The 26,583-nt window shown below is 36.7% G+C and overlaps 1 protein-coding gene across 2 annotated transcripts in view; it reads right to left on the bottom strand.

Moving 5' to 3' along the window:
- The window catches only part of EYS (eyes shut homolog), a 1,673,869-nt gene that overhangs the window by 516,453 nt on the left and 1,130,833 nt on the right, over nt 1-26,583 (bottom strand). For both annotated transcript variants that reach the window (XM_049695235.1, XM_004282511.3), the window contains exon 29: nt 404-633. In XM_049695235.1, the coding sequence (XP_049551192.1) occupies nt 404-633 (230 nt within the window). The remainder of the gene's footprint in view (nt 1-403; nt 634-26,583) is intronic.

Below are 26,583 nucleotides of genomic sequence, written 5' to 3'. Positions count from 1 at the left end.
TTTGAAATATAAAGAAACGATTTGATTAACAATTAAGCAATAACAATGTGAATTAGAACTTAATTGTTTCTATGGTGACAAAGGATGGATGCACCATAACTTTAAAGAAACTCCCTAAATAGCACTACATTTGAATTTTAGCTCCTATGTTGTGTGGCGATTGCAAATGTACTCTGAATGGCAGTTCTAATGAAAAAAAAAAAAAAAAAAATATATATATATAGTTGGTTCTGCAATACTGAACTGAAAATGTTCTATCAGAATGCGTTTTTAAATAAAATTATGCAGATGTTTCTTGTTTGTGCTAATAGCCATCAATGTGTTTATGATAGGTTTCTATTGTTTTCCACCCTCTGGAGAAGTTTTGAAAAGGAAATACAGGAGGATAGTGGAGATTGGTTACCTCGTTCACAGAACCGGCCGGTGAAATGGAGCGGACAGTCGCACTGGAAGGAGAAGACGCCCCCCCGGAGGACGACGGTGCGGCAGGTGCCCCCGTGGTGACACACGCGCCCCTGGCACGTGGCCGGCGCCACGCGGGGGACGAGTGAGGCCCCCGGGGAACCGGCCCCTTCCGCGGCCCCAGAAGGAGGGACAGACGCGGACGTTGCTGACGGGCTAGAATCCTGGGATCTAGATTTATAAACAGATCAGAAAAAAGTAGTATAAGTAAAAGAGCCAGGACTTAAATAGAAATAACAGAAACTTTGGTTTAAAATAAGAGGGATGTAAAACCAATAGTCATCCAAGGTTCAGCTGAGGGCACATAGGATTGTCACGTTTGTTCTACAACTGTAGGATTTATAAATGTTGCAAATGGGACCGTGGGGGAATCGTGGAGCCAAGATACTTGTTTCTTCTGAGAAGCCGCATTAATTTCCTCAAAGTCCTGAGAAACCTGAATGCATCGGCCTGTACAAGCCTGAGTCAGTTCTCTAACGTAAAATAATTCAAATTTGGGCTAAACATAGTTCTACTTCAGCTCTTCTAAACCATGTGAGCCTAAGATGAAGAATTTAGGCCATGTGACATTTTAGTGGTAAAACTGCTTGAACTTGAACTATTTCTAGGTTGATTGCTAGCAATGTGTATTTTTCAAAGTCACTTTCATTCATTTTAGGAGTTAACCAAAAGATATGCTACAAATGACTCTCATTTTTTTACCAATTTTACTGCCAGTTTAATTTTTTTCTTCCCTAAAAACTAATGAACAGAAAACAATTTCCTCTGAATTACTGTAAATTGAAATTCCTTACTTTTACATTCAAAGCCTCTTGATAATCGAATTCCTCTCTGCTTTCCAGCCTGTTTTATCATGATTCCTAATAAGTACCTTAACTTCTCTCAAACCAAATGAGATTACTATTCCTTAAAGACCTTTCCTAATTTTTGAAGTTTGTTCAAACCACTTTCTATGCATTGTTGTTCCTCTATTCCTGTGTATATTTCATCTAAGTGCCAAGTCAAGATCTCCATCATTTCCTCAACACAGCCTTGTTGGTTGCTCTTAGCCCACCAAGGTGAAATTGATGTTTCTCGCCTTTCTAAAATTCGATGACGTCACTGTACCACTGCTAGAATATTTCCCACCTGCTTGTAGTATTATTATTTTATGTACATACTTCTACTAGGTTGTATGTACACTGGTCACTATTTTTTCCATTTTTCTTCCACACACAGATTCCTCATTTTGTCAGAATTCCCTATTCTTAGTAGAGACTTTTTAAAGTATTTGTTGAATTAATGTCTTCACTGTACTCCTGAGTGTTTTGTGTTGTTTGAGAACCAGTGCTTTTGAATATTTTTTAACTTTTTATTTTATATTATAGTTGATTAACGATGTGTTACCTTCAGTTGTACAACAAAGTGATTCAGTTATCCATATACATATATCTATTCTTTTTCAAATTGAAATTTTCACTTCACAAAATCATTGAGAGTTATCTTTTAAATGTAAAAAATCTTGCTGCAATAAAAATAATCAACAATTTAACTATCTGAGTAAATCTTTATTTTGTACACTGTTATAAAGATAAAATCTTGCTAAAAGAAGTCAGTTCAAAAATATTGTCTGAGTGACAATTAGAGACAGTTATTTTTGTGTCTACTTTGTATTCATATGTCAACTTACTGGGATAAAAAGCTGAGGAAAGTGAAATAGATGATTCATAAAAACATTTTACGAAAATAATGTTAATGTGCAGGTCAGTTTCTTTTGTTTTACAGTCCTTTTACAACCTGAAATTCTTCTTTATGTTGTTTATCATAGTTTGTAACTGTGAAGAAAAGAAAACGTTGCCCGTGTTCCAGTTCTACAAGGATCAAGCCATTCGCCACTGCAGTTGCCCACTGACACTGCACCTTTCAGGGAATTCAGGATGGAGAAAACAGGAAGCATTCTGTGTTTTGCATACTGGCCTTAGGTAGTTAGGATGCACATCTAAGAAAAGATTTCAGTGAGCCTGGATTCTTGCATCTTCCCATACACAGAAAAGCACTAAAATCATTAATTTGAGGTGTCTGTTCTTTGTAAGTAGCAGTGATCTTCTGATGTTTGACTACATATTTTTTTCCCAGTGAAAAATACATATATGTCTTGGCTCCCCCCTTACCTCTTTGAACAGTTTCTCAGAGCTTGCTGAGAGTCTGCCTCCCAGGCTGTAGTCCTCAGTAAGACACTGAAAGCTCAACTCACAGCTCTTATGCTGTGCATTTTTTTAAGGTGACATAACCATATTTTAATTTTTATAGTTGTTAAGCCTGACTCTCTTCTTTCTGCTCTGGACTGCAATCTGCTCTTTTCTTCATCATATCCCTAACAATGCTTGTTCCCAAGTAAGCTCTCCAATAAATATTTTATAAATGAATTTGAATCATTTTTGTAAATATACAATGTATCACTCCACTCACCAGAAAAAGAGCAAGTAAAAATAATTTGGTTACCTTTGGGTCAATTCATAACTCCATTACATAGCTCTTTAGTTTTATAGATAATATAAAACCTAACGGCTTTGATGTAACTTTACAATCATCAACTTTCTCTGATTTCATTCTATTGGATTAGTGTAGTTCTCCCCATTTGTACTAGCAATATGTTTGTCCCTATAAGGTAACTTCCGTCAAGTTAAATGGCAATGCTAATTTGAATTACATGGGATTTATTACTCAGCATTTCTTGTTTTAATTTAATTTTTAGTTTTAGTGTTTCTGAATGATTTCACCATTTTCTCTAACTCTTGCTGTGGACTTCATGAACTGCAGTCAATCACATTTTTCTCAGGAATAAATTACACTGAATTAAATGTCACTAGTTCTTTCTCCTACTGTAGCTGCTCAGGGAGCACATGTCTCACCTGAAAAAATCAATGTGTTGCACATTTAAGTTGCTAACTGATTACACAGAAGTAATTACTATCAATTGATCCATCAATTAAAATGTCAGAATCATAAATCAACATTTGAAAACTGCATTAACCAGATACATTTTATCTTATTAGGATCAAATTTTATATCTGATATATTATTCTTAATAGTCCTTGACTTTCAGTATTTTTTCACTAGTTATAAATTATGCCATGAATTTACCTATTTTAGCATTTAGAATTAAAATAAATAAAATTTATTCAATTTATTATATATTTTACAAGAAACAAAATATTTGTTCTGGTTGTTAAATTTTAACTTACTTTTACATAAAAGATTAAAAATATGAAGTACATGTGGATGTTTATTAAGCACAACCTGATGACAGTCATATTAATATAATTAGCAATGTGAAAAAGGAACACTAAAATTATAGTTCTTTTTAATTCTAAAAATCATGAATGTATGAGAGCTCAGAACTAAATCAAGGCTCAGGGTTTTCAAAATTGTTTTTAAAATAAACAGTACTGTAAAGATTGAACTTCTTTGTCTTTCTTAACTAAATACTTGATTTACTATAAGTCCAAAATAATAAGCCTGAAGAATCTGCTTGATTGTCTCTTGGATAACTTCAGACAAAAGTACAGTGATGGACCAGTCACTGTTATAACAAGTATTAAGTGTTCAAGAGTCTTTTTCTGTATGAATTAATAATTAAATAAGATATGCTAATTTTATTCATAATCAAGCCTGATCCTTAGAGGAAGACACCTTGATGTGACAGTGATTGCTAATCTCAGGGGCAGGGGTGGGGGAGCTCTCAGTGGAGGAGAGGACGCTCCACTCTTTGCCCCTCTCTTCCAGGGGCTCTACGGAATCCCCTGAGGAGGGCAGCAGCTTGAGGGGTTTGCTTCTTGTCAGCAGACACTTGTCTGGCCTCAGTTTCTTAGAAGGAGGAATGGACTTGCTCACAAGTGTAAATCCTGGAAGACCTGCTCACAAGCAGAGAAGGAGAATCTTTAAAATCATGATGAAGTATTCAAAGAAAGAAAGAAACTGAGCTAAAGAAATTTTGACCTTGTGGCTATTAATAGTGAAGGGGAAGAAAAGTTTTCAAATCATTACAGATTTTTAAAAGCAGTAAAATAAATGTGTTATAACCTAGGCAACAAAAAACCTGATTTACAAATAATATGTATAGATACTTTTTTTTTACAAAAGTGAGAATTATAGTATAAACACTCATATTCCAGTCTGCTTTGTCTTTTCACTACTAGAATATTCTGCTCTTTATTTTTTCACCTAAAAATTATGCTTAGTAGGCTGCACTGTCAGTGAATACAATTCTTGATTTTCCATTTAAAAGCTGCATAGTGTTATATTGTTTGGATATACACCACTGATTCTATCAGTTTGGAGTTAATATATTTAAACTATTTCAGGTTTTTCCCCCTGTTATCCAGATCATAAATTAATGTTAATAGCTATATCAAGATATAATTTACAAACTAGAATGAACCCATTTAAAATGCAAGTTTTAATGGATCCAGAGTTGTGCAACTATCACCACAGTATAATTTTATATTTTGTCATTCCCCAAAGAAATCCCATATCCATCAGCTCCACCTTTAGCCTACTTTCTGTCTCTATAGATTTGTCAATTTTGGACATCATATAAATGGAATCACATAATATGTGGTCTTTTGTGCTGGGCTTTATCACTTACCATAATGTTTTTAAGGTTCATCCATGTTTTTGCATGTAAAACAACTTTATTCCCTTTTATTATTGACATTTTATTTATCCATTCATTAATTGATGGTCATTTTTGGGCTGTTTTTACTTTTGCCTACTATGAACAATGCTACTATGAACATTCATGTCCAAGTTATTGTCTGCATTTTCTTGGGTATATATACCTAGGAGTAGAGTTGCTTGATCGTATATCCCATGTTTAACATTTAGAGCAACAGCTGAACTATTTTCCAAAGAAACTGCACCACTTTCCATTCCTACCAGCAAAATATGAGAATTCTAATTTCACCACATGCTCATTGGATCATATTTTCTTAGAAGAATTATGTGCATTTAATTTTGTATGTATATAGCACAGATATATATTTATTTACATTAACACTTAGTAAACTGTAACGATTTATTCCAAAGTGTTGCTTCATTTCCCTCAACTATTCTCTTTGTAGTCTTTTAAAGCCCTTTTTATTTTTTTTTAAGTTACTATTTATTTATTTATTTATGGCCACACTGCACGGCTTGCAGGATCCTACTTCCCCAACCAGGAATTGAACCCAGGGCCCCAGCAGTGGAAGCATTGAGTCTTAACCACTGGATTGCCAAGGAATTCCCTATAGTCCTTTTTAAAAGTAGTTTTCTGAACAGGCTTAACTAATATCTCTTACTTTATCCTGGATCACACCTGAATAGACCAGGTAAGCAGTACTCCCTTTGAGAGTAAGGTACTGGAAAAGTTACTCAAAGTGCTTACTCAATCTTTCTATACATCCATTTCTCTGCTTATGTATTATCAAAATTCACATGCTTGTATTTACTATGCCCATATTTATATGTATATGTACATGTATATCTATATCTATATCTACCTCTATACCTATTTCTGTTGAGTTTCTTAGTGATTAGGACTTTGATTCCCAAGCAGATAGCCAAGAATACTTAGTGATGTTTTAACTGTGGTGGCTAATAGGAAGAAATCCAAAGGAGACTTTAATTCCTACTTCAACTCTCAAAATCATGAGAACACCATAATATCAAATAGATTTTTTAATATAAAATAGAGCCCTATTGAAATATGGCTTCAAAGTTTTATTTAAATTATCATTTTCCACTAGCTCTAAAATTTATTAAATCAAATTTAGTTTGATTTAATAAATTTTAAAATAATTTTATCTGAGTGCATAACAACGCAGAAAAGTGTTTGCTGTTTAAAATGTATTTAATTGGCATAATTATATTAAAAGAGGAAATATGTGAAATTACTGTTATTACATGTAAAAATCTCATTTACCACTCAAAATAAGAATTAGATATCAAAGCAACAAGTTATACATGAAAAAATCAATCTAAACAAACATAACCCCAAGGTTTACTCTTTCTTTAATATAACATTATGCAATAGAACAAGAATTATATCCTAATAATTAATTGAATAAAATTTAACATTTTAAGGCAAGTTAATTCACTATTAACATAATAGTGTAATTTAAATAGGTCTTGTTTTCACATTGTCTAATTTTTCTCACTAAAATAATTCCTTTCTCATTCTCACAATCTTCTATTCTTTAGCTCTTACATATTCATAGTTTGGGTTCTTGAGACCAGTCATTCTTACATGATGATGTTCAAGTATCATCATGAGTTACGCAAAAATTTTACTCCAGGGTATTCCAAACTGCAGTTTCTCAGTATCTACAGTGGATATTTTTGTAAAGCTGGACTCCCCTTGATAAATTCTGATTCTCCCTTCTCATGCCAGCCCTACTGAGGGTTGTTCTTGATCACAGAGTACATGCAGGATCTGATTCCAGAGCCCAAAGCTGGATGAGACTTAGAGGAATGCTTTCGCCCTATGTGGAAATTCAGAGTCATCAAAACCCCGGATTTCTCTTTTATTTTCTTGCCTTCCATTATCTCAAATTCTATTCTTCCTTTTTATTTAAATAGTAAAATAGTTCTTTATAGCTTCTTTACCTTTTGTTAGTTTTATGATCACATTTCTTTGTCAGTACCTCTGACTTTAGTTCCTATTTTTTCTAATCCATCCTCACTGTTCTTGTTCTTATTACTCCCATGCCAAAGATTATCCTAATTGAAAGTATATATTCTTCAATGATTTGGTTCCATTTACCTTTCAGTTTTATCTGTTTGCAATGCCTTAATATATGTCCAATGTATGTTCTAAACATATTCTAGTGTAATTTTTTTCAGTATTCCATGATTTATGCTTTTCATATAGCCTAGGATTTCCCTGAAGTACACTTTTACCTTATTTCTTCCTTAGGACACAGTTCCAAAATTATCATCTTAGAATTACTTTGGTTCTTCCCTAGACTAAATTTCAACAACATTATACACATATCTACCTAAAGAAATAACACCAAATAACTAGTGTCACAAAAGGTACATAAAGTGAGCATTTTCATTCATATTCTCCTCCAGACCCAACGCCAATCTGCACCCAAGAGGCAATTAATCTGTGTTCCATTTTGTACAAATACATATCCAGTTATATGGACATATAATTTAGTTTTCTTTCTTTATCAGATTTTAAACAAGTGAAATTGTATTAGTAAGGGTAACACTAGCTCCTGTAATGGATACACCTTGAAATCTTGGTAGCCTAGCAACACAGAAGCTTATTTCTTGTTCATACAAAGTTCAGTCAGCAAAGGTAGAAGCAGGAGTTCTGTTCCCTGCAGCCGTTCAGTGATGTTCAGGGTGACATAAGCTTCGCAATTCTCAGCCTGTGGTTTTGAGGTAGCCTTCAGTGTCAAGTGCAGATACCCAGATACTAATCAGGATAAACAAGGGGGGAAGAGGGAGCACGGAGAATCTTACACCATTTCACTCTACCCATAGGCCAGGACTTGGTCACCCACTGCAAGGGAACATGGGGGAAAAAAATCTAGCCATGTACCCAGGAAGGCAGAAAAACTAGCTTGGTGAATCTAGATAACTTCTGCCATGGATATCATGTTCTAAATACTGTTATTAAATAAAATTATAGCAAAAAAAGACTTGCAATTTTTTCTTCACTTTCAGTTACAAAATATCTTGGTGATCTTTTATTGTCATTATACATAGATAAACCTTAGACATTTTAATAGGAGAAGTTCTTAGTGTAAAGGTATTTAAACATTTCCCTATAGATAAACATTTGTCAGTATATTTTCAATATATTTTTTCAATTATAAATATTGCAGTGAATTCACTGTACAAATATCTTATGAACACTTATGAATATACTTGAAGAATAAAAATCTAGAGGTGAAACTTGTTGGGTCAAATAAATATGCTAAATTTGTACTTTAATATATACGTTATTAAAGCCTGTACAAAATTAAGCTCCTCAATAGTTTTGGATTGTTACTTTCCTCAATCCCTCATTAAAATTAAATCATGATTAAATGTCATTAAATATCATTAAAATTAAATATTATTAATTTAATTGGTTATATATCTGATAAATGAGAATTATCATTTATCACTGTTGTTTCATCTTCTTTAACAATTTTTAATCTATTATTTGTCATTTACATTTTATCTATTTTAAATCACTAAGATATGTACTTTCCTTACTTTTTTCAGATTGTTTTTACTTATCAATTTATAGGAGATAATTATATATGATAGATAATGATCCATTTTATGTCTTTTCAAATAAGATTTCCAGGTCTTTCTGAGCATTTTGTCATGTTTTCCTGTTTTTCTTGTTGAACATTAAACTCCAATTCTCCTTCTTTAGTAGGAAACTTGTCTTTCTTCTCCAGATTCTTTTAGGAAATTCCCTTTGTCTTTGTTGGCTAGTGGTTTTTCACTGTGCTGTGTTAAGGAGAGAATTATTTTCATTCATCTAGCTTAGTTTTATTCCAGTGGTCTTTTCTATTTGAAGGACTTCCATTTTTTATCTATTCTGGAAAAATTATAGCTTTCCCACATTCACTCTATATGATCCTGTTAAAACATTTATTACATAAAACAAAATTTCCTCATTTTATCCTTCATATTCTCTGCTCTTTTTGCATCTCCCTCTCTCTTGATTCATAGTAATTTCTTCAGATATATTATGCTGTTCATTAATTCTCTGTACTGCTCTAATTGCTGTTTAACTTGTCCATTTTTAAAATTTAAATTATTATGCTTTTACTTTTTGATATTCTGTTTGCTTATATTTTAAAACACTCTACTCAGTTTTCATGGTATCGTTTTCCTTACATTACTTTAATTTCCCTCTTTTATTTCTTAAAAAAATCAGGCATTGAGCTTTTTATTTTGTGTCTGGTAATAAAAATATCTGGTCCTTGCAGATCTAAGTCACCTCCTCTTTTTTCTGCTAACTCCTCTCCCATGTTGCTTTTTATATCTCCTCAAGCACCTTGTCATTTTTCACTGTAGGCTTATAATCTCTGCAATTTTATCTGTGAGAATAATTGGAGGCCTGAGTATAAGACACTCACCCAAATCAGACTTGTGTTTGCTTTGCCCTCTCATGAAGATGTTGAACTTCAAGGTGGAAACACTATAAGATGAATTTTTCTTTACGATTTTTGAGTAACTAGAAGGTGGCACATTTATGACAGTTCCTGGACCAAGTCACTGCTCAATAAATATTTTGAATAAGTGAATGTTATACAGGTTTGGGCCACAGACCTCCACATTGGGCTAGTTTAGTTTGCTGTTATAGTATTATACATAATTATTATGTATTATACATATGTTTATATGCTATATATATATATATAATGTATTATATCGTATTATACATAATATGGTATTAAGCACAATTAGTGGAAGGTTGTTTTCCTTCTCACTAAAAGTGAGCTGTAGTCAGGAAAATTAGCTTCAGGATAATTTTGTGTTCTTTTTTCCTTGTCTTTACTTTTTTCTTCCTTCCTTCCTCCTTTTCTTTATGGGGGGTGCTGTAAAGGTTTTTCTCATGATTTTGGAATTTTAGTAATTTATTTAAAACCTTTAATCTAATTTATCATATATTTTATGTCTGTCCTGTAGCTGGAATGTTTTTTTCAGCTGCCACACTACCCCCAATTTTTTTCTTTAAGCTTCCAGGAATTTCTCAAAATGCATGTCTGTTAAAGGAAGCTGCTATTGCTTTTCAACATGGGTATATATGAATGCAGAATCTGAATGTGTACATGTGCATGTCTTTATGTTTTGTATTTTGGATAGATTCTCGGTGAAAGTAGACTTAGACATGTGTGTACAGTTTGCAATCTTTAGAAAACGTTTAATATTATTCTTGTATACTTGTACTATAGAACACAATTGCTTTTCTATGATTATGTCTAATTTTTGGAACTTAAAACCTTAAAGCAAATTTATTTATTATTTACTTACTTAAGTATCAACACTTCACATAATTCTGACATATAGTCATCGATAAAGATGTATTTCTTTACTTTATAAATTTTCTAATCCATCGATATATTCTGAGATATAACATAAAAAGAAGCAAATCATTTTTAAATATAAAATGTAATGGATCTTTATGGAAACTGAACTCTATATCATGGATCCTTAAAGTAATATATAAATTCATATTCTAATGCTGATACTGTTTACATTTTTGAGATCAAATTAAATCTATAATTTATAAGAACAGTAGTTTTGACTAAGAATGTATTTTTGCTTAGTGACTACATTTAGATTTAGAAATCATTGAAGTTTGAATACTTTTGAAGAGTAAGATATACATAAATATACAGTATTTTTAGTAAGCATTTTATGTCAAATGAGAACAGTTATTATATTAATTAAATTTAATTTATTTCCTCCATTGTGGAGAGGTACTACTGTGGAATACTTCAAAATTAACATAAACCTACAGGGACGAAGAGTATTCTAAATTATCAGCCAGGATTAAAAATGTGTAATTACGTATTATCTGGAAAGTGCATCTAAATTAGAGAATGATAAGCTGACAATCAAGGTGTCATGATTAAAGCCAGGGACTTAACTCAGCAGTTGTAAGAACGTGTGCACTGGTAAAGACAAATGCAAGTTTATCTTCTAGTCTTATAAGGAGAGAGGGTTTTTCTGAGGTTCATAGGAGCCCCAAGGTGTTTATTTCATGGAAAGGATTCCTGTAAGGAATCTCAACCTAGAAGTTACCAGCCAGGATTTTAAAAATGAGGAGTAGCCAAGAGAGAAGGCATGCCCATCAAACCAGAATTCACGCCTCTTCATTCATTCATTTATTTATTCAACCTACAAGGACTTATAGATTTCTCTCTGTGCACCGACACTCACTAATCAAGATGACATGGTGATCAGTAGAACCTAGCCCTCTTTTTATGAACTTTCAGTTTTGTGGGGTTGAGAAAAAATAGGCAATTGCAAACCTGCATAATGCATCGAGAGCCAACTGTAAACCTAGCTCTGCTCTACTTGTTTCAAATGTGCTAATATAATTTAATTCTCACAAGAATACAGAAACATGACTTTATTTTCCTAAATTTAAGGATGAGAAAACAGAGATACACACTTAATAAAGTTGCTCAAGGTCTTGAGGCAAATATATGGTAGAAATGGATCTGAACCCATAGAGTCTGAATCTTGAACTAAAATTTTCTAAATTTTTATACTTGTGGGAGGAGACAAGAAGGGCCATACCAAGGACAGGGTCATGGATAGATGCTGTGGGAAGGTAATGGAGCAAGGACTATGAGGAAAGGCTTCCTCACGAGGGTTACAGCTGAGTCCTAAAAGGCCAGATGGAGTTGGCTGGGGAAGGATGGTGGGAGGGCGCTCAGAGCCCCATCAGGGGGTGTTTAAGCCCCAAAGAAAGAGACAGCAAGTGAGGAGAATTGCAAGTGGTCTGCCATAAAGGCAGCTACAGAGTGTGTGTGTTTGTCAGAGAGAGAGAGAGAGAGAATCGATGAATCTTGGGAGACAGGCAAAGGCTGGATTATGGGGAGACTTGTTGGCAACATTTTAAGGCAACATGAAGTCATTGGAGCAGAACATTGATGACCCACGTCTGTTTTTGAACTCTCATAAAAGTTTTAGTGTGGAGGTGGTTTGTAAAGGAGAAGTAGTTGGAAGAAACTGAAGTATTATAAGAATGAAAGTAATCAGGGACTTGAACTAAGAGAATGTTATTGTGGATGTAGAAACTCTTCACTTCCCTACAAATTTAAGAGAAATTTCATGTTGAGAGTTTAGTTAAACTGCTCCGTAATACTGCTGCCTTGGCATCCACGTTGCGTGGCCAAGCTGCCTCCAGGGTCCTTGAACTGACACTGGCCCTTCCCATGAGTGCACGTCCTAGACAGCAGCTGGCAGGGGCACCAGTAAAGGTGACACCCTTGTGATGAGCAGTCTCCCCGTCCCCCCCAGAGCCTTTCCCTTCCTTGCCCCTTAGGTAAGATCCACAGGGAACTTACCAAACCCTGCTGTTTTGGGTTTGAATTGACCCATCTGGCTTTAGTCCAGGAACCCCAATACATTCCCCTGTGTACACTAATAAAGGCGTGTGCCCCAGGTCCTACTTCTCTCTCTGCCTGAATCCTGCCTTGAGCTCCCTGCATGGTTTCCAAGGGCCTGTGAGCAATAAACTTCTCTATTTCAATTCCATTGTGATCTTTTGTTGAACCACAGTTCACTGTCCAACTCCTGGGGCTCTCCTTAACAAATGTTAACTGAACAAAGTCACAACACTTGATTTCTAAAAGGACCTTGTGATCAATTTTATACATGAGATGTATATCAGTCGGGGCCTCTCAGAAAGGGTAAATGAGGTGATTTTAATGAAGAGACAATTTTCAAGTTGGAAAAGATTAAGAATATCAGCAAGAGATAGAGAAGTGTCCCAGGAGTACGCTCTGCTACTGTCATTGGACCTGAATGCGCAAGCAAGTGAAATACCTTCTGTACTGTGGACAAAGATGTAGGTGTAAGAGGCTGTGGTCTTAGAGACAAGCATGCGGCCACCACAAATCTACATCCAGCTGAGAGAGAGTGGAGAATAAATAGATTTCTTCCTCTTTCTACTACTTCTGTGTCCTGTCATCCCACTGGCCCAACATATGTAGAAGTCAGAGGCCAAGGGGAGCTGGGTAGTTGTAGCCCCTAGAAGTCAGCCTCCCAGAATAAGAAGCAAGGTAGAAAGAGATGGAGAGAGTATATCTGGAAATGAAGCAGAGAATGTCTAGTCCAGGGGGAAAGAGAGCAAGTGTAGGTGAGTCTTAGGTATGGGGTTTGGGTAACTGAATGAACAATAACAACAATAACTTTTAGTGAGATGGAAGATATAAACTTCATGCTGGGCAAAAATTATCTCATTTTTGGTCTAACTGGATGATAGCTTCCAGAAATTCCTAGTAGCACCTATCCCCTTTTCCCAGAAATGATAGATTTTTGACTTAAGAAAATATTTCTTTGGCTATCTGGGAGAGAAGAAACTTGGGCACGTGAATTTATATCACCATTTTGCATGAGAAGTCAATAAGATACATCTTTTATAAATAAACATTGATCCATTTAATTACATTCTTGCTCAGTTGGGTCATGAAATCACAGCCCTGAATGTCATCATTTACCTGGGGGCAGTTAGCAGAATTGCCAGCGATGTGGCCAAGGGGTATAATCATTTCTCTAAAAAGAAAACCATGCAATTATTACAAATGACTACTGTATTAGAGGAACGAATTAAGACACTTATTTTAACATATTAGGCCTAATATAGTAGAGCCACAAATAACTGAAGCAATGATGGAAAAATGTTCATTTCAAAATTCAAGAGGTAAAATAAAAATATTAGACACAATAATTTTACTTTCAACACATGATAGCTTACACTAAAGGGCAGTCATTGGTTTCTGATTGTTGTGAAGAATGTGATAAATTAGTTTTGGAATCTTAGACAAGTATTCACACAAAAAATTAAACTCAAATTCAAATGTAAGATTATTAACTAAAACGCTACTGTAGTACAGAGAACAAGCTCGTGCACTCAGCACCCTAAATCAATTTCCATTTAAGTCCTAAGGAAAGATCCAAGTAGGGCTGTATCTTTCATTAATTTTAGAAATGTTTGGCATATTATTTTTCCTTTATACAAACAATGGAATAGAAAAGAATGTTGTTATGTGCACAGATTAATCTCTTCAATAAATACCTTAGATTCCCTTAGAAAACAAAGAAGTAGATCAAAAGGTGCCAAAGCAAAGAATAGTCACAGATAATAAAATAGCATCGTCTATCTCATCTTGTTCTTAAACACTCTTAAACACATGTTATATCACTAATGCAATAGATTTAGCCTTATCTGATATGAACACCTACTAATGACTTGTCTGTGGGAAGCTGGGCGATTGGCTTTAACTGGCAACATACTCAGGACAGCAGAGACGGTCTATGCACCATCACTTCCTGTACACTCGAATGTGATGCCTTAAAATAGTCTTTGTAATCTTGCGGTTATCTCAAAAAAGATAGATATGTTTAATAACATTTCAAGTGGTTTAACTTCATAATTTCTATAAATTTTAACATCACCTTTCAGAGAACCATCAGAGCTATCAATACCAGGTGAGAAAAAATGGACTGCAGGGCATTATGGTGTAGCAGATGTCGATAACCAATAATAAATGAGGGCTGCATCTGCTGTCTATATATCTGAGGTCTTATTTTCCTGGGTGTGTTAAAGTACCTTCAGGGATGCTAGGAAGAACTCACTTAAAGGAGAACAACCGTGGTACCAACACTGAGACACAACGCAAGAGAAATTATAAAGAACACATTTTTCATAGTTGTGACTTCTCTTCCAGCCAAGAAAGCAAGCAGAAGGGTGGTTCTTCCAAAGTAAAACTCCATTTATTATTTCTGTCCTCTATTTTTTTTACTATAAAACTGCTATTATGATTATGTTTGGCAGAAATAGTAAAGTGTGAATATCTATTCCATTAATTCCATATATATTTATTGTTTGCCTACTGTGTGCCAAGTAGGGAGTGTGGAAATGTTATTTGGCCAGACACCGTTAAGAAGCTTGGGTGAGGTGAGTCAGACTGGTATAGACAAATAAGGTAAGTTTGGATGAGCTTCAGAAGGAAGAGATTAAGTCGGCATCAAGAATTTAATGAGGCTTCAAGAGGAGGTCAACTGATCTAAATCCTGAAGACTAGAGACGAGTTCTCAGGTGGCAGCAGCTGTCCTAGGCTGAAAACACAGCATGTGAAAAAGTGTGAAATATGTCCATTATTGGAATAGTTGGAAATTTTTATACATTATAGAGAATGGGTTGGAAGTCAATATGAATTGAGATGAAATTATGGTTTAAATATCTTAAATGCCAGCTTTTGAACATTTTGTCTTAAAGGTGTTGAGAAGTCCCAGTTTCCCTTCAGAGCTTTAGATCCGAGCTGCACATGCAAGTGTGCGGCTCCCTTTGAATGGTCCACAGTCACCTGGGCTCTCCCCCCTCTCCATCCCTTAAACCCCACCCTCTTTCATGAGTGGTTCTCCCACACAGCCAAAACTCAAATTAGAAACCTAGAATAATCCTTGTACTCCTTCAGCCTTGAAGCACACCTCCACCCCATCACAAGAATCTCTTCAACCCACAGGTATGTATCTCTAAACTCAGCCCGTTTTGCACTAGCATCAGTTCTTGCCTAGGTGACTGCAAACACAATCCAGTGAGTTTCATTGTCTCCAGTCTGAATCCTGTCAACTTATTTGCTGCAGTGCAGTGAGGGTGATCATGTCAAAATGTGAACCTGAGCACATCACCCCCTTCTCAGAACATCAGACTCCTCCTTGCTCTCAGGATCCGGTGTAATCTGATTCCCTGGCTCTCAAAGCCCTCTGTAAGCTGGTTCTACCTCCTGAGCAATCTCACCTTTACTCTCAGCTTCAAACAATTTGTTCTCCTTTGTTTTGTCCTACTTTCCCTAATTGATGCCTATTTGTACTTAAATTCTTAACTTAGAAGATGGTTCTTCTAGGATGACTTGCTTGACACTCAAGTCCAATTTAGACACACATCCTATGTATTTAGCCGCCGGTACTTTTATTAGAAGTCTTATCACCCTGTACTGCAGCTTATTTATTTGTATATTTTCCCTAGAATCGAACTGTAAGTTCAGGGATTTTATGTATTTCTTCCCTCTTCAATGTATTTGGTGTGCCCACTCAGTCCTTTGATGGCATTGTGTTTGTAAAATGGTTGAATAAGTGTGTAGGGTCTTGATCAGAAAGGCCATTGCATATCATGTTGAGAAGCTTGGACTTTGTTCTATATGTCAATGCTGTTAACTATACGCCATGACTCCTGGTATCCATAAGGTAAACATCGGGTAGTTTCTGGGAGCATCCGTATTCTTCAAAGTTAATTAATGTATGCTTTAATCCTTTAGTTAATAATTAATATTTGCATGGCTTAAGACAAAACATAACATTTTAATGAAGTTTTCTTAGCACTGCTACTAGAGCGAGGCAGATATCTGTATTCGTTCACTGTTTTCGGCCTTTAATTGCACACCGCAAAGATTCCTGAGAGACACTTTTGCAAGTATTGACAGGTTTTATGCAGAGTAGAATGATATGTCCAGATTTAAATGTTAGCGTTTGAAAGCACATTTTTTTGTGTGTGTGTGGTAAGTGATAAGCAGGCCTCACGCTTTATACATCAGCTTTCTCGTGAGAATGGCTGACACAGGCTTGCGCTCTTCATGTCACCAGAGTTACGATCTCAGTCGCTGCTGATGCCACGACAAGCACCACAAATGATTTCTTAAGTCTTACGTATTTTCTTAGGATTTCTGACAACCATGGGGAGCACCACTGTCTTTTCAGCTTTCATGTCCTGAGAGGAGTATCAGGCCTGCACTGAATGATCCCTCACGTGACACCCATCTACGCTGGAGGGACCACTGCACCCAGAACCCGGGACCCCTGGCTCTGGCTTCCTCCACATCTGACTCCAGTGGTTGCCAAGGCAACTTGTAGGTGCAGGGGTGTTGATCCCTAGGGGGAAGGGCTTTACCCAGCTGGAGGCAGGGGCAGAGAGAGGGGGTGAGTAGGTAAATTCATCTCCCTTCTCCCCACAAAGACAGTTCTGCTGTGCAGTCATGTGTAAGCCTGTTTTCAGATGCCCCGCAGGGCTGAACAATCAGCAGTGACTGTCATGAAGTTGTGGTCCCCTCAGGGACACACCCCTTCCTGTTCATCCTCTTTCCCCTCTGCTTCACTCCCCCTCATCTCTCATTCTGGGGGCTGAACTCTGTGTAAACATCCGGAGCCTGTGCTCCGCAATGGGAGAGGCCACAGCGGTGAGAGGCCTGCATACCGCAAAAAAATAATAATAATAATAATAAATAAAATTAAAAAAATAAAAGATATATCACGTTTCTCAGGACATGTTGGTTTGGAAAACAGTGTGTGTGTGAGTGATCACAAACTAGCCACACAACAAGAAGGCACATTCATTTGCTCTAGCAGATACTTCAGTTGGCTTTTCCAGACTCTCCCTTTGGTTTGCTCACCATGGTCTACGTCCAGGGAACCCCACCTCTTGGCTACATCAATGGGGCTCCAGTGCTCTCTGGCTTTGGTTTATTTGGCCCAATGGGGGTCCCTAGTGAGAGCCAGGAAAGAAGCAGGAGACTGAGGTTAGCATAGTATTGGCTCTTGCGGAACCATCTCTGAGGTCACCTGGAGCTGGTTGCATCCCTCAGTGGAAGACACCCCCCCTCCACGTCCCCTCCTTTCCTCGTGGTGATAGTTTGTCAGCTGCTTGCTTGTGGTTTCTGCACTGTCCCTTGTGGTTCTACCACACCCCGTCCACCCCTGTATCATTGCTGCCTAGTAAGTAAATATCACCTATGTTGTGACGTGTTGTGCATCTATTTACAGTTTGGACCCTGACTGATACACCTGTCAATACACCTGTCAGGACCTTGCAGAACTGATTGAAGGTATGTAAATATATGAAATTACATATAGGAAGCCAAAGGAGGCAGGGCTAAGAGAGAAGTTTTGGAGACTATCAGATTTTAGAGAAATTTGATGAAAATGATGACCAAAACAGAAAAACAAAAACAGAAAACAGAAAAACAAAACAAAACAAAACAAACAAAAAAAAATATAAAGTAAGTGTAAAACTTGGAGAGGATTAGGTGGAAAATCAAGCATAAAGTATTTTGAAGATAAGGAATTGAGGTTTGAAACATGTTCACTTATTTTTGGCATTTAAGTCATCATTGTTGACCATGATGACAGCAATTTCAGTAGAGGTGGTTGAAGCAGAAACCAGCCAGTCTTGAACTAGGTTGTGAGTGGGAGGTGTGCAAGTTAAGAGAAAAAGTGAGACTTACTCTTGCCAAAAACCTAAAACCTAGGGGCAAAAAAAGTGTTCCTGAAATGATTAGATGTTCATATTCTCACCAGAAACTTCCTCAAATGAGATGATGCATACCAGTTTGTCCATCATCATCATCTTTCTTTTCTCCCTCTGTCTAGTTTTCTCTTTTATTTTTTATTAATAGTTCTACTACACAGATAATTAAAAATCATTGCACAAATGAGTTACTGGTAGCAAAATATTTAATGATACAAATTAATGTTGTGCAATATTCTTTTTGATTATTGGTGACTTTTTTTTTTTTGGCCGTGCCGTGTGGCTTGCAGGATTTTAGCACCCCGAGCAGGGATCGAAACCATGCCCCCTGCAGTGGAAGTGTGGAGTCCTAACCACCGGACCATCAGGGAATTCCTGATTATTGGTGACTTTTAAAAGTTATTCATGACATTTTCATTTGTTTCTAATTAAGTTAAATACATATCATCACTTATATAGTAAAGAGGAGTTATTTCTGTTTTAATTCAACTGTTTAACCTTAAAAAGCATTGTCTAATCTATTATGAGTTCATTCAATCATATCACTTCAATAGCCAGTTGTGTATATGTGCGTAAAATGTTTACACATGTGTGCACACATGTGTATATATGTGTATGTTTTTGTTTAGATATATACCTATAGCTATATAGACTATTTCTTTATGTATAGAATTCAGCAATTTAGTCACTTTGGTAGTATGTTTTTCTACTGTATAATTTTATCATGAAAATTTTACACTTTCTGACTTCATTTCCTTCTCTAACACGTATTTAGACTATACTATGGTCTGAATGTTTTTGTCTCCCCCCCAATTTATATGTTGAAATGCTAGCCCCCAAGGTGATGGTATTAGGAAAAGTCTTTGGGAGGTGATTAGGTCATTAGGCTGGAGCCTTCATGAATGAGATTAGTGTCTTTATAGAAGAGGCTCAGCAGAACTCCCAGCCCCTTTCATTATGTGAGGACACAGAGAAAGTCCTCTATGAATCAGGAGCCATCAGTAGCCAAACATTGAACCTGCTGGTGCCATGATCCTGAACTTCCCAACCTCCAGCACTGTGAGAAATCCATGTTCATTGTTTATAAGCTATCCAGTCTATAGTAATCTTTTATAGCAACCTGAGTGGACTAAGACAAGGTTTTCCAGAAGATAATGGCATTTGAATGAACACACTGAGTAAAGAAGATCCACCCTCCCCAATGTCGCCACATCATCCAATCTGTTGAAGAGCCCTAATAGGACAAAAAGGTGTAAGGAGAGTGAATTCCCTCTCTCTTTTCTTAAGCTGGGACATCCACACCTCCTGCCTTGGACAGGTTGTCAGCCCTTCAGACTCTTGGACTTATGCCAGTAGCCACCAGCCTCAGGCGTTGGGACTTGGACTGGATTATACCATTGGCTTTCCTGGTTTTCCAGCTTGCAGACAGCAGATCATGAATATCTTAGCACCCATAATGGCTTGAACCAATTTCCATAATAAATCTTCTCTTATATATCCCTGTCTGTCTATCTATCTATCTATACCTATCTATCTATCTCCAGCTGATTCTGCTTCTCTGGAGGACCCTGACTAATACATACCATGCAGAAAAAAAAACCCAAAAAACCCAAAAACCTCAGAGATCTCTCAGATAAATAGTAAAAATTCACATTTTATATATTCTTATGCATACCTATAGGAGTTACTGATTCAATAGTGGATATTCTTTGAATTTTTATTATACAAAAATCTAAGAATCACTTACTATAAACAACATAGTCCAAAATACTTCTGAGTATCATGAACATGATCTTTATGCTCAATCTTGATAAAGAATTACAAATTTAGAATTTGAAATTATACTTATCAGTATATTAATTCCACTCAGTTTATGAAAATAGATTCAGCTTTACCGTTTTCTACTACGTACTTCATTTGTCCTTCATAAATTTGGGATATATGTGATTTAAATCTTTCATGTCATTCCAACACAAACCATCGAAAAGTGAAAATCTACTCATGCTTAAATATATTTCCTTTTAGGAACTCTCTCATATAACTGCTCTCAGGCATAGGGCTGAGCATGTCCTATTCGTGGGACGCTTTGGTTTAGCCCAGTAGGGGCTCACAGTGAATGGCTGTGTGGAAACCACTTATGCTGAGGAGCTGATGCTTGATATTTCATTTAAGAGCCTCCTGTGGATTTGGATTCAATTTCCTCCAGCCCCACCTGTTTTCTTTTTATTGCTAAGCTGCAAAGGAAAAAAAGACAATGATGCAGAAGAAAAGGGAAGCCCCACTCAAGCATCCTGAGTCATTGCTGAGGTTCATCCGTCCTACGGCAAAATTATTAAGGAGGCCGTGTGCTGCCCACTTGCAGAGGAGCCACGGCCATCGATGGCAACGGTAGTAATTAGATTTGCTGTTATGAAACACCAAGTATGAAGGAATGGAGGCAGCTAGGGAACATAACCTACCATTGACAGGCTTAACAATAAATGTTGCCTTTGGTGCATGTGCCTGATAGGGCCAGAGAGATCGAGATAATGGGAGCTACACAAATGGTTGCATCAGAGAAAGGGGTAAGAAACAAATCTGTCTCAGCTGAAAATGCCCGATTCTACTTCTTCTTCCTCAGCTCTCTAGAACTTGAGTGCTGTATCTTGTCCCTTGAAAGTCATTTCCGTTCTGAAATCTTGTCAACACTCAAAATCTATTATCTTTCAATGAAATAGGTTTTTTTTTCTTTCAGAGCTAACTCTCAGTTCTCCTTTATTCAAAGTGAAAACTTTTGAGGTATCTTTGGCTTGTCTTTCTTTTTCCTCATTTCTTGGCATACTCTCTATTATCTGCCATTTAAGCTTAAATCCCTCTGAATTTGGACTATTGAAATACTTTCCTAACTGTTCTCACAAACTTTAGTTTTCCTTCCAACTGATACAGCAAAAGTTAATAAATTTAATTTTTGAAACAGAAGAACTTCCTCTGCTTTCAAATGCTCAGTGAATATCCTTAATTTCTTAGAGAATCAAGTATCATGAAGTTTAAACATCCAGGTGTCACTTTTAAAAGTGCAAAATTCAAAATAGGATTTTGTGTCCACTGATTGCCTTGGCTTTACATCCAGGCTTCAGTATCTTTCATATATAATGTTATACATGTTGTAAGTAGTTGTATTTAATGATATAAAATATAAAAATACCATGGAAGGTAATTGACACCGAAACATGTTTTGCATTCTTTTCCCTGCTCTGATAAAACATGTTTCTTAACCACATTGCAAACATTGCCAACACTTTCTCTCTGTGTTTTTACTCTGTGGGTCCAGTTTTTCCGTTTCCTCCCTATAATTATCCATACATCCATCCCTATGGTTTGAGATCTATTTATTCTCTGATGCTTTCAAAAATCCCTACCTACAGAATTTCTCTCTTTGTTGTGGCCTCTCCGGAGCACAGGTTCCGGACGTGCAGACTCAGTGGCCATGGCCTACGGGCCCAGCTGCTCTGCAACATGTGGGATCCTCCCGGACCGGGGCACGAACCTGTGTCCCCTGCATCGGCAGGCGGACCCTCAACCACTGCGCCACCAGGGAAGCCCTCTCCTTCTTTATTAAGTAGTTGATAATTGCTTCCTAGCAGGGTTGTTTCTCTTTTATGTATGTAAAAGGTAACTCCCTTTTTTACTTATTTTTATCTATTTGTCCTTACTTCTTTTTCAAGGACAGATCGACCTCAATTTTCAAGCTGATCTGATTTCTCCTTTCTGTGTCCCTATAGTACATGTCATATGATATTGGAAGTATCCCTTTGTATCTGTTTCTTTCTCTATAAATACAAAGGCAGGTCCCATAATTTATGTAACTTTGTATCTCTAGTATCAAGCAAGGCACATACACTAGTGGGTACAATACATTTTAGTTATTTGGATGGAGTTATGTGGTACTATGTCCTTTCCCCAATTCTTACTAGCTGGTGTAATTTCTATCGAGGAATGTTCACACCCCAGGCCTGCATACTTGGTGTAGACGACAACAGCGACAATGATGATGATGATGGTAAAACTGCTATCACTCTTCGGTTTTACATCATGACAACAGAGAAAACCCTACATGCAGGTTCCCAAGACTTTACTTAATTGGTCACTAGAAAGATTCCGATTCTGTCACGTCAAAGGGATCAGGGGGAATTTGGGAATAATTCAGAGTCATTTTGAACTGTCATCTTATCCTCTTCAAACTGGTACTGAATCTTGACATGACCCCTAGCCACACGAAGCCCACTGATATTCTTAGGTCGCAGAATGACGCGAGAGCATAAGAAGCTACTTTATTCATTCCTTCTTCCAGTCGATCTCCCTCACCTTTCCCTCTACAGCAGGAACTGGATTCAAATTCTGTATTGGAGAGGAAGCATGAATTTAACAGTACGAAGGTGTAGAGAGAAATAGGCTGTCCCTTTCAGACTTCTAGATTTCAGGGGTTACAAGCCAACTCATTGTAAAGGAGACAGACGCACTCCAGTGCTCACCGCTGCAGGAGTAGAGCCTCAGAGCACACAGCAGCTGGAGAGTGAGCCCTGGCTGGCCTAATGAGAGTGACACTAAAATCAATCAGTTGCTAATTGGAGAGAAAATGGGTCACCAAAACTTCCACTCTGTTTAATGCAAATGCAGAAAGGACCTTGTGTTTTGTTGTGCTAACTCAGAGGGTAAGGTGGATAAATGAAAACAAACATGAACATAATCATGTTTACTCTTGAATCCAAGGGTACATCATTTAAACACAGGTCTTTTATGCCAGATGGGATAATATGAGTGTTGTCCTGTGGTCCTTATTTTAAGTCAGCACAATTATCACACAGAGGAAAAACAGTCTATTAGCGTTTACCTCAAGATATTAAATCACTGCATTACATTAAGATGCATAGAGATCAGCTTATAAAAGCAGTGAGGAAATGTCTCAGTGATTTCAGGTTGCTCACATTCTGGGGTATTTTTTATTTATTTATTTTTTGTGTGTGTGGTACGCGGGCCTCTCACTGTTGCGGCCTCTCCCGTTGCGGAGCACAGGCTCTGGACGCGCAGGCTCAGCGGCCATGGTCCACGGGCCAGGCCGATCCGCGGCATGTGGGATCCTCCCGGATCAGGGCACGAGCCCGCGTCCCCTGCATTGGCAGGTGGACTCTCAACCACTGCCCCACCAGGGAAGCCCATGGGATATTTTTTTAATATAAGCTCCTCATACTTAACTATTTATGAGTTAAACCTCTTGACATTTGCCTATACATTCTCCTCCATATCACAACCCCATAAGCACCTAAATCAATACAAGCACACTGCCACTGTGATGTACCATATCAGTATTTTTGTCGGCAAGGTGTCTGAATGGAATTCAGTTGGATCAGTACTCTGAGTCATCTGGACCTAGACTTCGCCTGTGCTTATGGCAACAGCATTTTATGTAACAATAAAAGTGACCTTCCAAGTGCTTGCCTTCCGAGTATGGGCCCCATAATTTCTGTCTCTGTGGCATGGTCAGTGCCTAATTTAGATAAGCACAAAATAGCAAACACAGATGGCCTAACCACACTGACCAACCTGCTCACTTAACATCTTCTAGTACTTTTCCACTAGCTCACTCCAGAGCTTAAACCTTTTTGTGCGTGTTTTGTCTCAACAGAAGTGAGTTCAATCTCTCTCATTTATTGCAATAGTATTGAATCACCTCTTCCTTGCCTGTTTAACTCAGTCCTGTGAAAATTTTTGTTGATGGAGCAATTCCCTCTTTTGCAGCGTTATATTTCTCACCTCTATTATTATTCCACAAACAAACCAAAACAAAACAACTCATCTGCTTTTTATATTCCAGGCAGCTGACCATCTCAAGTAAAGACTGTTTCTTAGCCTCTCTTGATGTTCAATATTCCAGTGTGACTAATTTCTGGCCAATGGGATATAAGAAGTAAAATGTGAGCTACTGGGAGGTGTTCTTTAATGGAGGGGGCACTCTCTTCAACTATTTCTCTGTGCTCTTGCTGGAATGAAACATGATTGCTGCAGTTCAACTAGTCATCTGAAAATGTGAGGTGGAAGCAGCATGGTGAGGATGGTAGAGCCTGGATAGATGGTAGAGCCTGGATAGATGGTAGAGCCAGGTCAGGGACCATGATGCTGCCACACTAGCCGGGTACTACTTATATTTACAGGCGAAACAAACTATCATTTTAGCCTCATGATTTTGCCTGTTTGTTTCATGTCACTTACAGGTCAATTTAATCCTAACGAATATTGGTGCTTTCTAGTTTTCCAGCCATGTTATGGAGTAGTTCTTATACTTCAGTAAATACAGCAGGATTTTAGGAGGAAGAAGAGATACATACCATTACTTAGTCTTCAGCTTTGAAATGGAGGTACTATTGTAATTTTAGGTGGACTAATGTAAACATCTATACTGAGTTAGGAAGATTTAAGTATTTATGATATTAAATTTCCTGCCCTATTTTTCCCTGTTTATTCAAGTCTTTGTGCAACTGTCTTTTTCATATATGACTTCCATGCTACTTGAGAATGTTATTCCTAGGATTGTATACTTTTTGTTCTATAGTGAAATAGATTACCTTTTCTATAATATCCTTTAATTAATTAGAAATAATATATAAAAATTACTTTGTGGATTTTTTTGGGTGTCACTATTGAAAGGATTATTTTACTAATTCTCATAGATTTCAGGTTGATACATTTAACCTAAGATGTAGTCCCTGTAAATAAAAACCTTTATTTTGTATTTATTTTGCCATTTATATCTTTTATTTATGTTTTTATTTTATATCATCAGCCAGAACTTCCACAATAACAGTAAATGGTAATGGAACCAGAGTTTCTCTTCTTATTCATGTCTCAGTAGCACTCTTTTCATCTCATTAGTATCTCATCACTGACTGTGATGTTCTCTGTTTACTTAAATTATGGTTTTAATCATTAAGTATATTGATTATACTTAATGATATTATAAAATCATTCCTGTTTTTCTAGGAGGGAAGGATCATCAAAAGGATGTTAGGGGGGCTTTCCCTGGTGGCGCGGTGGTTGAGAGTCCACCTGCCGATGCAGGGGATGCGGGTTCGTGCTCCGGTCCGGGAAGATCCCACATGCCGTGGAGGGGCTGGGCCCGTGAGCCATGGCCGCTGAGCCTGCGCGTCTGGAGCCTGTGCTCCGCAACGGGAGAGGCCACAACAGTGAGAGGCCCATGTACCGAAAAAAAAAAAAAAAAAAAAAAAAAAAGGATGTTAGGGATACAAACTGCTTTGTTTTGGTATCTATTAAGATGATCCTGCCTGTTATAATTTTCTTATTGGGCCTATTGATTGTATAAATATATACCTAATATTAGGTTATTCTTGATTACCTATATAAATCTCATTTAGATGGGATGAAATTCTCAGTGTCATTCTGACTTAGTTCACCAGGACTTTCCATAAGATGCTTGAATTTATGTCAGAAGTGATTTTGGATTCTACCATTTCTGTCTTTGCCACAGAAGCAAATTTACTGCTTACCCCACCCTTACTGGACACCCACACTCAGGACTCATTTCATTTCCTAGTATTTGTAAATTTGATCTGTGCTTTGGAAGCCTAAATATTATTCAATTATGTTTATACCATATATCATAAATTATGTTTATATCATATATCATAAATATATGATATCATATATCATAAATATATATCATATATCATAAATATATTATATATTTGTTTTCAGATTATTTTTATCATTTGTATCCATTTTAATAATATTTACAGTATATTTTATGTTTAAATGATTTGGCATTAGCACTATTCCTTTGAAATGCTCATTTTTAGTTTATGGGCACACATCTTCAGCATTTTTTAATGTGTACCATATGAGTAACATACATTTAAGATTACATTTCTATTTAATTAATGCATGAATGAAAATTTGCCAGATATTTTTGACATATTCTTCCCAACCCTTTACCGTTTTTCCCCTTGATTTGGGTTTTCTTTTGGCATTTAATGTTGGAGAGAAGAAATTTAAGGCATGTACTCTTTTTGTTATTTTGAAGATAACCTATTTTTGTTTTGTTTTGTTTCCTACCTGGG

The sequence above is a fragment of the Orcinus orca genome, chromosome 12 (genome assembly GCF_937001465.1).
Source record: "Orcinus orca chromosome 12, mOrcOrc1.1, whole genome shotgun sequence".
Lineage (NCBI taxonomy): Eukaryota > Metazoa > Chordata > Mammalia > Artiodactyla > Delphinidae > Orcinus > Orcinus orca.
The sequence above is the reverse complement of the archived record's forward strand: the minus strand, read 5'-3'. Positions and strand labels throughout refer to the sequence as shown.